The 16,596-nt window shown below is 42.0% G+C and overlaps 2 protein-coding genes across 15 annotated transcripts in view; one reads left to right on the forward strand and one right to left on the reverse strand.

Annotated features, from left to right (window-relative positions):
* PSPC1 (paraspeckle component 1) overlaps positions 1-16,596 on the forward strand; it is a 118,058-nt gene that overhangs the window by 79,906 nt on the left and 21,556 nt on the right. For 2 of the 10 annotated variants that reach the window (XR_016388760.1, XR_016388759.1), the window contains exons 10-11: positions 3,398-3,488; positions 4,146-6,719. The gene's annotated coding sequence lies outside the window, so the exon portion shown is untranslated. Of the gene's footprint in view, positions 1-3,397; positions 3,489-4,145; positions 6,720-10,933; positions 16,595-16,596 lie in introns of those variants that run through there. The other 8 variants (XR_016388762.1, XR_016388764.1, XR_016388761.1 and 5 more) reach the window with 8 other exon arrangements.
* Positions 9,094-16,596, reverse strand: part of MPHOSPH8 (M-phase phosphoprotein 8) — a 49,314-nt gene continuing 41,811 nt past the window's right edge. For 3 of the 5 annotated variants that reach the window (XM_089899788.1, XM_022574439.3, XM_022574438.3), the window contains exons 10-14: positions 15,808-15,962; positions 13,932-14,086; positions 11,613-11,740; positions 10,420-10,503; positions 9,094-9,697 (exon numbers count right to left, since the gene is read on the reverse strand). In XM_089899788.1, the coding sequence (XP_089755914.1) occupies positions 9,656-9,697; positions 10,420-10,503; positions 11,613-11,740; positions 13,932-14,086; positions 15,808-15,962 (564 nt within the window). In that variant the 3' untranslated portion in view covers positions 9,094-9,655. Of the gene's footprint in view, positions 9,698-10,419; positions 10,504-11,612; positions 11,741-13,931; positions 14,863-15,807; positions 15,963-16,596 lie in introns of those variants that run through there. The other 2 variants (XR_016388756.1, XM_089899789.1) reach the window with 2 other exon arrangements.

The raw sequence follows: 16,596 nt of genomic DNA on the forward strand, positions 1-16,596 counted from the left end.
TATTGGGAATCCAAAATTGAATGTTCATATTGTGGATTTTTGTATAATACCAGCTGAAAGACGGAAGTTATTTATTACATAATTGAACTTGTGATGTCTGGCAACTTGCGATAACTTGGGTGGAAAATCCATGGATCTGATAGAAAATCAAAGCCTTAGTTTGTTATTTTTATTGCAAATTTTCAACCCAAAAGAGTCATGTGAAAATTAAACATGTTGAGAAAATGTGTCTGCCTTCTAATTAATTAAGTCGATTGGAAGTATATATATATTTTTTAAATTTTTATTTATTTATTTATTTATGGCTTGGGTCTTTGTTGCTGTGCGCGGCTTTCTCAAGTTGGGGCGAGCGGGGGCTACTCTTCGTTGTGGTGCGCAGGCTTCTCATTGCGGTGGCTTCTCTTGTTGTGGAGCATGGGCTCTAGGCACGCGGGCTTCAGTAGCTGTGGCTCGCGGGCTCCAGAGCTCAGGCTCAGTAGTTGTGGCACACATGGGCTTAGTTGCTCCGTGGCATGTGGGATCTTCCTGGACCAGGGCTTGAACCCGTGTCTCCTGCATTGGCAGGCGGATTCTTAACCACTGCGCCACCAGGGAAGCCCCGATATTTTCTTATTTGTTCATCAGTTTAAGTTGTATTACATTGTATTACATCAAAAAGCAGGAAGAACTTGTAGTTGTATTAGCATGGGTTTTACAGGTTTACAGCTTTCATGGGTATTTTTTCAAGTTTCCTTGGGAAATGATGACTTGAATTTTTGGCCTTAATCTTTTTGATGTATTGTTCTCTTAGTCACAAACTATTTCTCTATATTCTTTGTTGCTTAAAGAGAATCTGTTGGGTAACAGAAAAGTAAAATTATTCCAGTGCAAAGTATACTGCATATTTTGGCTGTTGTGAATTGCCTGTAGTAATAGCATTTGGTTTATTATTTTAGCAGCCGCTATTGTGGTCTGTGTCTTTGCCGTCAAGGCAGAGGGTCACATTCAGTTGTGAACACTGTTGTGTGTTGAAAGATCTCGGATGGTGACTTTGATCATGTGGACGTCCCCTCCCCCATACCTACAAATTTCAGAACTTGTTTCTCAGAAGGAGGCCCTGCTGCAGAACAAGCTAATAAAGAATGTGGTTCCTTTATGGTTCGATATCACGGGAGTCTGCTCCAGAGGAGATCATTACCTTTTAGGCTGATTTCTGGCAAGGTATTTTTCAATTTGAGTCATTATTAAAATCCTGTTTCTTGGGTTTTTACAATTCATGTGTTGTAATTGGAAGAGCTTTTGTAGAGTATTCCTCAGCCTCCATACTTGTTGAATTATGTAGTATTTATCTTTCATAGTTATTTCTTAGAGTGTACTTCTGTTACTTATATATAATTTATATTACATGATACAGACTATGTAGTTTGTTAATGATTGACTTGTGTACTCAGTGGAAAATGAGATATTAGGTACATTGGTACGTAGTTGACCATTAAGAATGTGCCTTCTGTAGTTTTAATGTTTTATTCTTTCAGAAAAGTCATCAGAAAAGTGCCTGTGGTATTGGCCGTTCACGTTTCTGACTATATGAAAAAAGTCTTAGGGTGTGGTTGGAGGAGCCTTTTCTTTTTTCATTTTTACCAACTATTTCAGATGTGTTGGCATGAGAGGGTAAAATCAAACATTAACTCACACAGTTCTTACTCAGTTTTATCCTAAAATTAATTTAAAACAGACTACTTTTGCCACATAGATTTTTTACAGTTATGGCTTAAGATTTCAGTTGGAGTCCTTTTCTTAAGGAATTCCCTGGCAGTCCATTGGCTAGGACTTGGCACTTTTACTGTCGGGCCTGGGTTCGATCCCTGATCGGGGAATTAAGGTCCTGCAAGCTGTGTGGCACAGCCAAAAAAAAAAAAAGAAAACCTTTTCTTTAAATGCAGTTGTTGGTTGATTTTCATATTTGGGTGTTCTTGAGGATCAGAAAATAGGAAAGTGCATCAACTTTCTAGGCCTTCCCAGATTCTTAACTCCATATTACGAGCATCACTGAATGGGTGTGTATCAGCACATCCGTAACTGTCTTATTAGAGTTGGTTACAACCCAGTGCACAATAAACCTGGCCCCTTAGTTATAGTACCACCTCTTTAAACAGAACTCTAGTGATTGTTTTTTACTATTAAAGGATTAAGATAAGCTACCCTTTTAAAGACTCTTGGCAACTAGAAGTTCCTCAGTTCTGGAGATTACCTTTCTAGGTTTCAGCGTCGTTAGTGCTTTGTAAAACTTTCAGGTTCACATTTTTGAAAAGTTGAGAAGACCATTAAAATTTTTAGTAGACCTGGTGTCATTGTGTCTTTAAGAATTAAGTAATCCAGTTGTCCAGTTTGATTTATGGTTCCATTTATTCTTCTTGTCCATCCTTAACTTTACCAAAGGCAAAGTATATATAAGTGATACAGTTATAAAACCAGTGTAAGAATGCTAGTTGCAGATGGAAATAATAGGCGAGATAATTTTTGTTGATTTGTGGCATGCTTTGCTTGAAAAAATATTTAAGGTTTTTAAAGTGGGACCATGGATCCTATTGGATCATTGTGGCATATTAGTGGAATCTATGAGTCTGATTAATTCACATGCAGAATTTTGTGTACATAATTTTTGCACATACTTTTTGGCGGGGGTGGGTCATACTTCATCCAATTCTTAGGTGAATTTGAGACCCAAATGAGTTTGAAAACTGCCAATTTAGGATAATTATTTCCAGTATCTTTGGGTCATGTACCCTCACTTTAAAAATATTGAGCCCAAAGCTGGGTATTTATTTCTCAGTTGTAATTGTGTATTACTGCGCTGATATTTCAGGCATGTTACAAAACACATTTCGTAGGCATGAGGTAACAGTAAACATAAACCTGGACCTCAGCAGAAAACCTGGAGTGCCTGCTGTCTGGGTAGGTAAGCAGGTCGTCTTCTGATGGAGCACAGCAGACACGTTTGTGTGCCCTACCTTGGTACAAGCAGAGTAAAATTTTGTACATAGGATAGGAATCAGGATCCTATGTAGGATTTTGGATTATAAGGGTCTTGGGCTGTGGTGTGCTGAGGGACCAGCAGTCCAGACGAGAGGACCTATGGAAAATAAGAGGGAGACTTTCAGCGTCGTGGATTTAACAGCGTTTCCTCTGATGCTGAAACAAAATTTAGCTGAATTTTAAGTCAGTTGATGTTCTTAGAGGAAATGAAAGGAAAATCCTTACTGAATGGACATAATCAGATGAGGTAAAGACTAAACGGCATCTTAAGGGAACTTGATTCCTGTCACGGACTGTAGGAAGTGAGTTATCGCTTGTGTTTTTTAATTGATCGTTGAAACTTGTTTTTAAGAGGCTAAGTCTGATTTTATTGTAATCCTAGGAGAAAAGAAAACATGGATGAAGCTACCTGAAATTTGGTTTCCGGGGTGAACCGAAGTCGAGAGACAGGAAACGCTGGAGTCTCCCTTCAGGTCAGCACCTGTTGTAGCAGCTCCCTCTGTCCTTCTTCCCGGTCCCCGTGTCAGAGTCAGTGGGATAACACTGCATAGCTCATGGCACAGTTGAAACCTCTGCTTCTCTGCCTGTCTTCTTATGCGGCTCCCAGCGTCACTGCCCTTTTCTTTGAGGAAGATTGGAGGGTATTTTTAGCTCCAAATTGCCCTTGTCTTTCCCCACTGGTAGTAATGTGTATATTGATTTGTCTTCTGGCAAAACTGGACTGGGAATAGAAATGATGTGTTACACAGGTCTTATGTATGAAGGGAAAAAAAAATCCCTCGTTTTTCAGTGATTCCAAGCCTAAAATTTTAGTCTTGTGGTCCTTTGGAAAGTGTGTGATCTTAAAATGGTTTAATATCATAAATTCAGATTCAAGCTAGGGACACTAGCTCCATTTCTCCTTTGCTGCTTCCCACCTTTTTAGAGGGTAACAGTTTTTCCATTTTATTGTTTTTTCCATTATTTCTTAAAGACATAAAATTCTTTAGAGTCATTTACACTATGTGATCTGTATGATAGAACTGTGATGATGGTGTGTTGTCACCCTAATAGATGCAAAAAGTATTATTTTATTTCTTCCCTACCCCCCCACCCCCTTACATGGTGATTCTAATCTATTCTTGTTACAGCTGTGGTCCTGGGAGCCAGGAGCATCAGCCTTTCCTGAGAGCTGCTCGCAAGGTGAGAATCTCGGTACACACAGGCTCATCGAATCAGACCGCCCAGTTTAACATGGTTCCAGAGGATGTGCGTCCTCACTGAGTGAGAAGCACTGATAGGTACCATACCTTTGGGACATGTCATCTTTTCAAAGTATCTGACGACTCATGGGCACAAAAATGTGACAGCTGTTTCTCACGCTATTATCCAGCTCTAGAAAATTAACGTTGGGTCGTGGCTCTCAAAGCTGGTCCCTGGGCTTCCCTGGTGGCGCAGTGGTTGAGAGTCCGCCTGCCACCTGCTGCCTGCCGATGCAGGGGACACGGGTTCGTGCCCCGGTCCGGGAAGATCCCACATGCCGCGGAGCGGCTGGGCCCTGTGAGCCACGGCCGCTGAGCCTGAGTGTCTGGAGCCTGTGCTCCGCAACGGGAGAGGCCACAACAGTGAGAGGCCCGCGTACCGCAAAAAAAAAAAAAAAAAAGCTGGTCCCTGGATCCGCATCACTGTCACCTGGAAACTTGTTGAAAATGCAGATTCCCAGGTACATACTTGCTCTACTGAACAATAAAATCTTCAGGGGTGGGTGTTTGTGTGTGTGTGGGGGGGTGGGATCCAACAGTTTATTTTATTAAATTTTGGCCGTGCTGCACAGCTTATTGGATCTCAGTTCCCCGACCAGGGCTTGAACCCAGGCCACGGCAGTGAAGGCGCTGAGTCCTCACCACTGGGCCGCCAAGGAACTCCGCCCCCTCCAGCCCCCTTTTACTTTATCATGCTTTATTTTCAAAAGCTCTCCAGGTAATTCTGGTTTTTACGGATGAAATTATAATTGCCCTTTGAAATAGGTTTACAGAGAATCACTTTATATTCTTTGGACATTTTGTTGGTATTAAATTTTCCAAGTGTTTTGTTAAGTAGGTTCCTTACTTAAATAAAATTTGAAGAAATAATCTCAAAATATACGAATAAGGAAAAAAAACCCTAATGTACATAGGTGAATTGTGCTGTGATAGTGAAGCTGTGGTTTCATGTGGCCATCTTTTGGTTAACAGTATTCCGGGGTTTTTTTTGTTGTTTTGTTTTGTTTTGTTTTTAGTTAAATAACTGCTTTTCATTCCAGATCTCATTTTCTGGTCAGTGAAAAGAAACTGTTCATTCCAGGAAGAGATTAACTTTATGAAAGTTAAATAAAATGCCAAATATATATTTAATTCTAGTAGAAGGAAGTAACTTGACAGTTTCCCCTTTTAGAAATCTTATTTAAAACGTTGGTTCTCATACTTTGAAGGTGCAGGAGAATCTCTTGTATCAGAACACAGACTGCTGGGCCCCCAGTCTGTGGTTTAAAAGCCCAGGAATTTTCATTTCTTAACAATGTGGTGCTGCTCTGGGTTGAGGCACAATGAAATACTAGCTGTAGAAGGTTTTATAGGCAGAATATACAAATTCAGGTCTTGAATATTTTTTAGGTTTCCTGATCAGTAATTCTAGCCCAGTAAATTATTTTCTTTATAACTGAAACCTCTTTGTTCTTCCTTTACAAAAATATGCAATATTACTTCCTGTTTTCTAACAATTAGTTTTTTCTTTTCAGGTCATTTTGTGGGAGAAAAAAATTTTTTTTTAATTATTTTTGACTGCGTCGGGTCTTCATTGCTGCATGCGGGCTTTCTCTAGTTGCGGCGAGCGGGGGCTTCTCGTTGCAGAGCACAGGCTCTAGGCGCGTGGGCTTCAGTAGTTGTGGTGCACAGGCTCCGTAGTTGTGGCTCGCGGGCTCTAGAGCGCAGGCTCAGTAGTTGTGGCGCACAGGCTTAGTTGCTCCGCGGCATGTGGGATCTTCCCGGACCAGGGCTCGAATCCGTGTCCCCTGCATTGGCAGGTGGATTCTTAACCTCTGCGCCACCAGAGAGGTCTGGGAGAAATGATTTTAATGACACAGGAGAAACAAGCCAGAAGAATCTTATTTTTTAATTTATTACTTTATATAACAGTCTATGGATACATGAGCAGTTATGACACTTTGATCCAGGTTGTTTTCCTAAGTTATATACCGTCCCCCTGGCACACTTGCTGGCTAATGCTGGCAAATGTTATGGTCACAGAGCAACCAACCCTCCCCCCCCTCCCCAGTAAATGGAAACCACTGGAGGGTTTTCTTTTATCACCTCATGTAACCTGGAAGTTTGGGTCAGTCCTCAAGAAAGGAACTACTCAGAAGAAATTTGGCTTTGTTCAAGTGAGAAAAATCATGTTTTCGCTAACACATATAGCTTGGCCCAAGGGAATTAAATAACGGGGACATGAGTCAAGGCACAGACTGCGCGGTGGAGCAGCGGAGCTGATCGGGTTAGACTCCACCTGGGGCTGGCTCTCTGGGAGCTCAGATGACTGTTTCCCAATTTTGTTTTAATTTGGTCCTGTCTGAATTGTGAACCTCATTGTTACTACCATTTTCCACCCCAGTAGCAAGGCTCTTCTGTACCAGGAGGGAGCAGTCAGGCCTGGAAATCCCAGATTTTGTTGGAAAGGAACACCGTCTGCAGGTGAGCAGAGGATGGAGGGAAGTGGTGTGGATTCCATCCGTTTTCTTCTGATCCTACTCAGTAAAGCTTTAGGATGTCAAAATAACTTTAGGGGTTTGTACTGTATTATGCTATGAAACATATTAACTGCATGAAATATTAATTTTTTCTAAATTCTTACATATATGTTCTTGTACATATAAATTTATATACATTTTTTTTTTGGCTGCGCAGCATGTAGGATCTTAGTTCCCCAACCAGGGATCAAACCCACACTGCCCGCAGTGCAAGCGCAGAGTCTCAACCACTGGACCACCAGGGAAGTCCCCAGTTTTTCTAAATTCTTATTTCATTTTATAAATCACCTTGTGGTACTCTCCTTGTATCTGTGTCCTACTGTTACCTGGTCTTTGCTGATCATCCTCCTTGCACTTTTATGTTTTTCCCCCTTTTTCTGCAAAGACACTGGAGTTTCATGGTTAATGCTTTATAAAGGTCTTGCTGTCAACGTTCTGGATGCTAAAACCTTGCCAGCAGCAGTAAATTACTACTAATGAACTAGTAAATTCTCATAAGGTAACTGAAAGCTCTCAGTGTAACCCTGCAGAGTAGAATTCTAAAAGCAGCACCTGAGCTTCAAACTGCAACCTCCTAACACTCCACTGAATACATTCTACAAATTGAAGAATTTAAGATGGGAATGACTTGAGAAGATAGTGTATGAAGTTGAGTAACTTGTATTCCTGGACTAAATCCAAACTCCTCATCCAACTGTAGTCCAACATTTATTGGCGGGTATTAGGTACTAGGCACTGCTCTTTGGTACTGGGTATTGTAGGCAAAAGGATGTGTAAGCTGCTTTCTACTGCAGCATACTAATTAGTGGTGACCAGATCTGGGTGGTATGGTTAGTAAGTTAAATTAATTGGATAACCCGACTACGCATCATGTCCTTACCTCAGTATACACCGGAAAGTAGTGATAGCTGAGGAGTGATGATTTTTCAGTGAGTCTGGATCAAAAGAGCCATGCATCCCGCTTGAAGTTATGGCCCCGCCCATGGCCTAGAGGGTGATGACGCTCGCATTCTGTACTGTGTGCCCGGTATAACTACACAAGCCACAAGGAGATGGCTTTGCTTTCCACAGGTAGTACTAGCCTATCTGCAAACCTTTGATAAGGTGCTGCTGGAGAATTGCTTTTTCAGGGCAGTCATTGTTCACACTTATTTAAATATCAAAGTAGCAGCATTAACTGAAGTATCTGATGCGATTGGCTGCCTTATCAAGTGGAGAAGTCCAAGACCTCATCATCCTGGTCAGAATTTCCCCACCCCAGGGCTATAGAGAAGCAAGTTCAGATGAAAAGACCTGTAATAAACTGCACAGCTCTACAAGGTTTTATTCCTAGTGCTCCTGTAAAGGTGTTACCTAGGCATGCTTTTGAGGTGATGGGAATGTTTTTTAAAAACCCATTTCTCTTACATGTATTGGACAGGGTGCACCACCGCTGAAGTAGAGCTCGTGGCTGTGAGGTTAGATGCAGCAGGAGTACAGCATTCAGTATCGTTGAAAAGTCTAATCCCAGCCATTGTTTAGCTAAACTATACATTTCGTATTCACCTTGTTTTGAAGTCCTGAGACTTCAGAAAGAAACTAGCAAGACCAGCATTGTGGTATTTTATTGAGGAAAGTAGGAAAAGGCAGTTGTGCTCTGAAATACCTCTACAGTGTGTGTGGGTTAGCTCTTAGTATCCACAGACTCAACAAACCACAGATGGAAAATAACCGGGGAAGAAGAAAAATTTTCCAGCAAGTTCCAAAAAGCAAAACTTGAATTTGCTGCACACCAGGAACTCTTTACATAGAATTTACACTGTGTTTACAACTATTTACATAGCATTTACCTTGTATTAGGTATTGTAAGTTAATCCAAGACATGAGTTAAAGTATATGGGGTGATACTCAAGGGGTTAAATGCAAATATGACACAAGGACTTGAGCATCCTCAGATCTTGGTATCTGAGGGGGGTCCTGGAACCAATTCCCCATGGATGATGAGGGATGACGTATGTGACATTCTGAAATTTTTTCATTAAAATTGTAACTCATGCAATTATAAAACTAATCTGGAAATTAACAATTTTATACATTTCCATAACCCAGACAGCTTGATTCATTAGTCTGCCAAATATTTCTTGAAAGAATATAAGCATTAGACCTGTGGGCAGTCACTCTTCTCAGGAGGCAGAGTGTGGCAAAGCCTGGCTGGCCTTCCCAGTGTTCAAAATAAGTAACAAGATCTGGCTGTTCAAAATGACTTGATGGATTCCAAGAACAAAGATAAAGTCCACATGTAATATCCCCTTTTATGCTCATAATGTCTGGCTTCTGGGTTTTTTTTTTTTTGCTATATCTCAGATTGATTTATTATCTTTTCAAACAATAAAGGGTAACCTGCAGATATATAAAGTTGTCACCTACTCGGGATCTGTGTCAGTGGCACGTTGGAAAGATCAGACCTCCTCCCTCAAACCCGCCTACCACCTTAGATTAGTCCTACTTCAAGGGATGCAAACTCACACATTAACTTAGTGCTAACATTCCCACTGGATTTTTTTTTTTTAAACACAAAAATTCACTAGGGCTAGTAAAAAATTTCAAGTTAAAAAAAAGTTTTAATTTTCTTAAATAATCCTCATATGAACCATTCCACACTGTGGAAAAACATACAGTCTGGACACAATATCTAGATTTCAGAACACTGGCACAAATACTTACATCTGTGTTTTATATGTTAGATGCACCATGCCCCATCTCTCAGACTGACAGGCCTTAAATGCAAGAGGCTTACAGAAGAAACTTTTAATTTGGAAGTGTGAGCTGTGCCAGAATTCCATACTGCTTTGAAGAGTGTTTAGAAATAGGTCTGAGAATAACTCTCTCCCAATTCTTTGGTCATTGCAGCTGTACTCTGTACGCACCTATTAGCAACTTAACCTGTTGAAAGAAAAAAAAGCATATATTTCAAGAGTTCCCCTTTGTTAGAAGAGGGGAAAAAAAGCACACACGGGCAAGACTTGTTTCCCTTCTTTGGCAATACTGTCAAATTGGTTATCAGTGTGGGTTGTTAGACTACCATTATTTTAATTAAAAAGTCCAATTGAGGGATTTCCCTGGTGGTGCAGTGGTTAAGAATCCACCTGCCAATGCAGGGGACATGGGTTAGAGCCCTGGGCCGGGAAGATCCCACATGCCGCAGAGCAACTAAGCCCGTGCGCCACAACTGCTGAGCCCACGTGCCACGACTACTGAGCCCACGTGCCACAACTACTGAGCCCACGTGCCACAACTACTGAAGCCTGCGCGCCAACTCTCGCCATAACTATAGAAAGCCTGCGCGCAGCAACGAAGACCCAACGCAGCCAAAAATAAATAAATAAAATAAATTTTAAAAAGTCCAATTGGGTTTTTAGGTTACTACGTTAATTGTACTGTTACACAGACTGTTCCGGTCCAGCTAGTGATCATACATCTGGCAATTAAATATCAAAAGCACAGAACATCACCAGACTGCTGCACACCATGGATATCAAAGAGGGTTGGGTTGAAATCATTTCAGACCCAGGCAGGCACACCAGGAACATCCTGAAAACCTTCTCTAATAATGTGACCTGAAGGAACGACCTGAGCAGTGAGAGCAGATGCAAGGAGATTCTTACCTTAGCAGACGGCGCTTCCGTCAACCTTATAAAGAGTTTATTGAGGCCTGCGGCGGGGCTGAACGAGTAAACAAAATGACTGTCCTGGGGAAGAGACCAAAAAGATAGATCAGCATTTCTGCAGACAGACTTCTCCATCTAGACACAGCCAGACTCCAGAAACCTTTAAGACTAGTGATGTAGAAGAAAATACAAGTTTGTTTGAATTTCTTTATAAGACAACATGCTGTGATTTCTTTACTTTTCCCTTGCATTAAAGAGATAACATTTATCTGGAAAAATATATAGATAAAAAATCTTCAGCATTAGAATGTATCCAGCCATATACAGCATGCACGTTAAAAATCTTCATAACCAAAAAAATCTTCATAACCAGTTAAATTCATCCTAAGGAGAGAATTTTATATGTGGCAAAGGAAACATACACAACGATTCTTCAAGGGCATTTTTAATACTAAAGAATTTACATAGCCACTATTAGTTATTATATATTTATATTTTAAAATGTTCACAGTGGGGCTCCCCTGGTGGCACAGTGGTTAAATCCGCCTGCCAATGCAGGGGACATGGCTTCGAGCCCTGGTCCGGGAAGATCCCACATGCTGCGAAGCAGCTACGCCCTTGTGCCACGACTACTGAAGTCCACGTGCCTAGAGCCCGTGCTCTGCCAACAAGAGAAGCCACCGCACCGCAACGAAAAGGAGTTCCCGCTCGCCACAACTAGAGAAAAGCCCACGCACAGCAACGAAGACCCAACGCAGCCAAAAATAAAATTTGTAAGACAAAAAGTTCACAATGAATAAAAATCAAGATTATACTGTGATTACCTAAAATTAAACTAGGCATAAATACCACCAGTGTTATTCAGTGTTTATATTTCGGTTTTTTGAACCATGCACGGGCATGCTTTTCTTTTTGAATTCCCTAAATTTCCTTTAAGTGAACATTTGTAATTATAATGGCATTAAAAAGCATAATATTTAGATAGGATGTTTCTTGTACCTAAGAATTTATCTTCAAAATGTTAGTTCCAAGACTTGGTAAACATAATTTAAAGCACAGATACCAATTAAAACAATTTATGATTATGGATGATTGCCATTTCCAACAACTACAATTAACAGAAGAATTGATGTCATCTGTGCTTTTGGTTAGAAGGCTGTACTCCTCAGTAATGAACTACAGAAACTTACCAGGAAAACAGGGAGTTGAAATTTATCATTTAAAACGACAGCTTGTACACTACACGGTCCACAGAGGCGAGCAATGACCTCTTTACCCAGAAAGTTTGCGTGGAAAATAAACAGCAGGATGCCGGAGCCTGAAGTGGGGAGATACAAATAGAGATTTTAATTCCCCGCCCAACAGGGCCACTTTGCAGAGCCTGAGGGAGGAGGCCCATGTGGGTAAGGAAGCGGCCCGGTACCCCACCCTCGTTTGTAAGATTTGAGCGGTCTTCCTGGTGCAAGACCTGCTGGTGTTTATCTAGTGCTTTTCAGACCACAGAACCCTTTTCACTTTTAGTCTGAGTAGCTACTGACAGCTCATCAGCAGGCTTTTTAAATATGCTTTTTCTACACTGAAGTTATTTTTTTTAAGTGGTATTTAAAAGTTCCAGCTGAATGTATAAATGTCAATGGAAGCGAAACCTGCAGACTGTGGTTTCTTAGTGTGGGTTTGAGGAATTTTCCACTGTCTTCCACATACTATTTTGCCTTTTCTGAATTTTCTTATAATGTGAAAAAAAATTATTTTTTGGGAAAAAAAAAAGTTTGGGTAAGATTTGAAGCTTTTGAATATGCAAAATATTCTGCAAGATTCATTCTCTGAACAAAAACTTTACTTTTGATAATATAAAACAGATACATGAGTTGTTTTTTAATATGATGTTAAAAACTTGTGAATGAGGAGACTTCATAAAAAGAACCCTAGGAACGACTGGCTTTAAAATTTGTCCTGGTTCCAGGAAAAAAGGGCACACCAGGTCCCTGGCTCTTTTATCTCCTTTCAGGCTATGTGAGGTTTGACATAGGGTTTTGCTCTCCGTTTTATGCCACAGCTTCCCTGCATAGAGCACCGAGGATGAGAGGAGAAGAAAAGGTCCGCGGAGGACAGAGGCTCTTCTTGTTTTCCCCTCAGCTCCACTGTGAAAACGCGGCTGTGTCCCCGTGACTGTAGAGCAGAAAAGGCAGTAGAACCTCGTCAGACAGCCGGTGGGGATGGCCGTCTGCAGTGAAATCCTATTAGAGAACACTTTGACGAAGGTCATGTTTCTATTCCTGCCGACCACAGTGAGTGGTATCCAGCAGAGGAATGGTTGTCCTTCGTCAGCTCTAGTCGGACTGAGAAATACTTGATCCATACGGAGAATATGACACAACGGACCCTAATCAAGTTCCTGGTGCTTGTTTCATGGTATCAGTATAAATCTGTTTCTCTTCATTTCTTAAGAGCCACACACCCCTCAACAGACCAAGGTCAGTGTTTGTCAAACTTGAGTGCTTTCAGGTCACCCAAGATCTCACCAAGGTGTTGGCTGAGAGTCCTGGTCTGGGTGGGGCTCTGAGAGGAGACCACACTCTGAGTCTCGAGGGTCAGGAAAATCTACCAGGATCTCACATCTGAGGACGACAGGGCGTCTTTGGAAAAAACCGCTAGTGGATGCAGACATTGTGCAAGTGCAAAAACAGCCATACGTAACCCAGGACTGTCCAGCTGAACCGAAGCACTGGTGTGGAGGTGGGTGACCGGCCAGTTCACGGACTCAGCTCACCAGCTCATGCCTGGCGGTGCAGACGGTCCACTTGGACTGTCAAGACCACAGTTCGCTATTACTGAGATGTTGTGAATGGCTGGCTTTGACTGGTAGAGCTGTATTTTCTTCAACTAAATTTCCATTAACAAATAGGTATTTTTTAAACAGGTGGGTTGTTGTTTTTTTTTTAAATAAAACAAGCCAGAACCCCGTTTCCTACCTTTCCTCCACTCTGTATACGGAGCACCCGTGTCCTGGAGGAGGGGCCATGGCCATGGTCTCTACCTACCAAGTAGCTGTTAAGTAGAAACTAGGAAGCAGAACTGAAGTTCTCATCTCTTGCTACTAAACTGTACTATGGGACAAGACGTTTTCATTTTTCTTTGTCTTTTTAAAAGGGCAAGACTATTAGTGATAATAAAATTCAGGGAAAATATTGATTTTGGGCATACCATCTTGAAAGCTAAATTTTAATAAAAGTCAATTTTAATAAAAACTAGTATAATTATTAAGACTCAACTTGCATACTTCTAAAACAAGTGCTAACACGCTGCTATGTGGACCCCTTGGGGTCACCTGGGATGGTGAGTATCAGCTGCGTTTCTTTTTTTCTGCCAGAGCAGCAGTGCTGTTAACTATTGTACATAATTATTACACATAATGGAATTTGTTAAGGTTTTATTAAAAGAATAAAGAGTTCTGCCTGAAAATCAGTTTATAATGTCACATTTCAAAATGAGAGAAAACACAGGCTTACCTTCTGGTATGTTCTGTGGGATTCTGTAATTGAAATCCATTGAAAAGTCTGGGCCCTCACAGAGACGATGACATGCTATTGGGAAAACTGGTTCTAGGAGAGCAAGACGTGCTTCAAAGTAATCCTTTATTGTTTCTTCTGCTACTCTTGAAAGTCTAATAAACAAGTACAGTAAACGCTGTTAACGTTTGTGTAGGGAAGCACCATGAGCTACAACGTTATCAGACTGTTGAATACAATGAGGCTTTCCCAGATCAACCTTAAGGGGGAAAAAAAAGGCAGCCTCTCGCCTGCTTCCCTGCTTTTTTCTTAGCTCTCACACCTGACACGTCACATGCCTGTCTGTCTGGAGGCTCCGAGTGGGCAAGTCTGTGCCCCGCTGCCACCCCTGCCCAGTGCCCAGCACACGGACAGAGCTCCATACACACTCCTCGGATGAGTCAATGAATCAGAAATAAGAATTCTGTCGGAAAATAAACCCAAGAACGGCCACACACAGAAAAGTCTTGTTACAGCACTTAGTTTAGCAAGCAGTCAAATAAGGTGATTACTGCTAATTCCAAAAGTCTTTTCAAACGACCCTGCTGGGAATGTAACCAACCCACCCCATCCCAGGATGCTCTGCTTCAAGGAGTGTACAGTCCCAAGAACCCTTTCGTCACAGATGTAAAACCAAGCCCAGCGTCCCAGGAAGCCCTCAGCCTTGGGCAAACCAGGCAGGTTGGTCACCCTGCTTGCTGGCCGCCGGTCACTGCCACCCGGGTGGGCGAAGGCTGTCTGCGTGGGCAGAGTCCCCAGGCACACACTCCCTTTTCGGCCTTTGCCTTTTTTGTCTCCTGTCTGAAATTTACCTTATTTCCTGCTTAGAAAATGGATCCTACATCTGGAAGGGGAATAACCATCTTTCAGGTGTGAAGATCCAAGTCATGTCCTATGTTTGGTGGGTGAGGAGAGGGGAAGAGTGGCTGCTGACCCAGGACTCTGTTACATGAACAATAAACACCTTACCTGCATTAGCTACTGTTCCTGAAGCTCGTGTTGCCAAAATAAGCAATAAAAAGCTAATATGAACTTCCAATAAAATGACGTAGAATTCATTTGAAAAAGCATGAACTTGAATGCGTGAACTGTGGTAGTTTCCAGACAATGTAATTATTATTCAGTACTAAAAGGAAACGAGCTCATCGGGCCATGTAAAGATACGGAGAAAACGTAAATGCCTATCAAAGAAGCCAATCTGAAAAGGGCGAATACTGTATGATTCCAACCAAATGACATTCTGGAGAAGACAGGAAAAGTATCAGTGGTTTCCAGGGTTTGGGAGAGAGGAACAGGTGGAACGCAGAGGATGTTTAGGGCAGTGAGACGACGATGTGGAGACACGTCGTTACGTTTGTCCAAACCCACAGGATGGACAACACCCAAGGGGAACCTCAGGGGAACCAGGGGCTCTAGGTCATGAGCACATGTCACTGTAGGTCCATCAACTGTAATGGACACACCACCTGGAGAGGGTATGCACATGTGGCGGCAGGAGGTATATGGGAAATCTCTACTTTCTACTCAACTTCGCTCGGAACCTAAAACCTGCTCTAAAAAATTATCTGCTAAAAAGTTTAAATGGTTTTAAGAAAATGTTTGGGAGCCAAGTTAAGAGCATAATTAAGATTTTAAGATGATAGTATAAGTTTGACAGTTTCTAAGTCCTCAATAACTTGCAGAAAAATAATTCATACACCACTTTTAAAATTCTTCATCTTCTGAGACCACAGACCCGTCAGGTCTTGTACTTGACAATCTTTTTCCGAGCAGTTACACACAGGCCACTCCAATTATGTGTCCGAATCGGCACCGGGCACATTCACTCCACACTTACGTCTCTAAGTGATTCTTCAGCAGGTCATACACCAGCACGTTGTTACACTGCTTTGCGAAATGCAGCGCACTGTTCTGGTGCTTTGACAGAATGTTGCAATCAGCCCCGCACTCAATGACAAGGCGGACGATGTCTGAATTTCCCCTTTTACAGGCCTGCGTCAGGAATAAAGGAGCAATAATTACTCGACTGTGCTTGCTCAGTGACCCTCTCCACGCTGAGCGGGGAGTAAGTTCTCCGTGACGGGAGGGAAAAGAACCACTGGGGTCGGAAACTGTCTGGGAAGCGTAAGTGCTGTGGTCCTTTTCCTCAGTGTGCAGTACAAACAGGGCCGCCTCATTCAGACCGCAGTCAAACGCCTCTCCCTCCTGGCCCTCCTCCATCTCCGGCCTTTTCCGACCCTTAACGGGTGACCTCTTTCAAAGCCAAATCTGAGTTTCCCACCTACCTCTCTCCTGAGCTTAAGATCCACGTGTAAAACACCTAAGCATTTCCAGGTCCAGTGCCTGTAAAAATCTTCCATTTGTGCTGCCCGTGTTCTCTAACTTAGGAAATAAGGGACCAACCATCACCTTCAATTACTAAGTCCTGTGAATTTGACCTCTTTAAGACTGGTCAGTCTGTCCACTTCTGTCTCCACTGTCACTACTTCTGTGCAGACTATTATCATCCCACTTAATTTTAAGAACCTCCCTACAAGTCTGCAAACCAATCCATTCCCTGCACTGTAACGGGGGACATTAAAAACAATGCAGCGAAACCCAACCTTTATTCTGCTTCTGTCTTTCT

This window comes from Delphinapterus leucas, chromosome 18 (genome assembly GCF_059928025.1).
Source record: "Delphinapterus leucas isolate spDelLeu-1000000601 "Yukka" chromosome 18, BTC_Dleu_Yukka2, whole genome shotgun sequence".
Taxonomy (NCBI): Eukaryota; Metazoa; Chordata; class Mammalia; order Artiodactyla; family Monodontidae; genus Delphinapterus; species Delphinapterus leucas.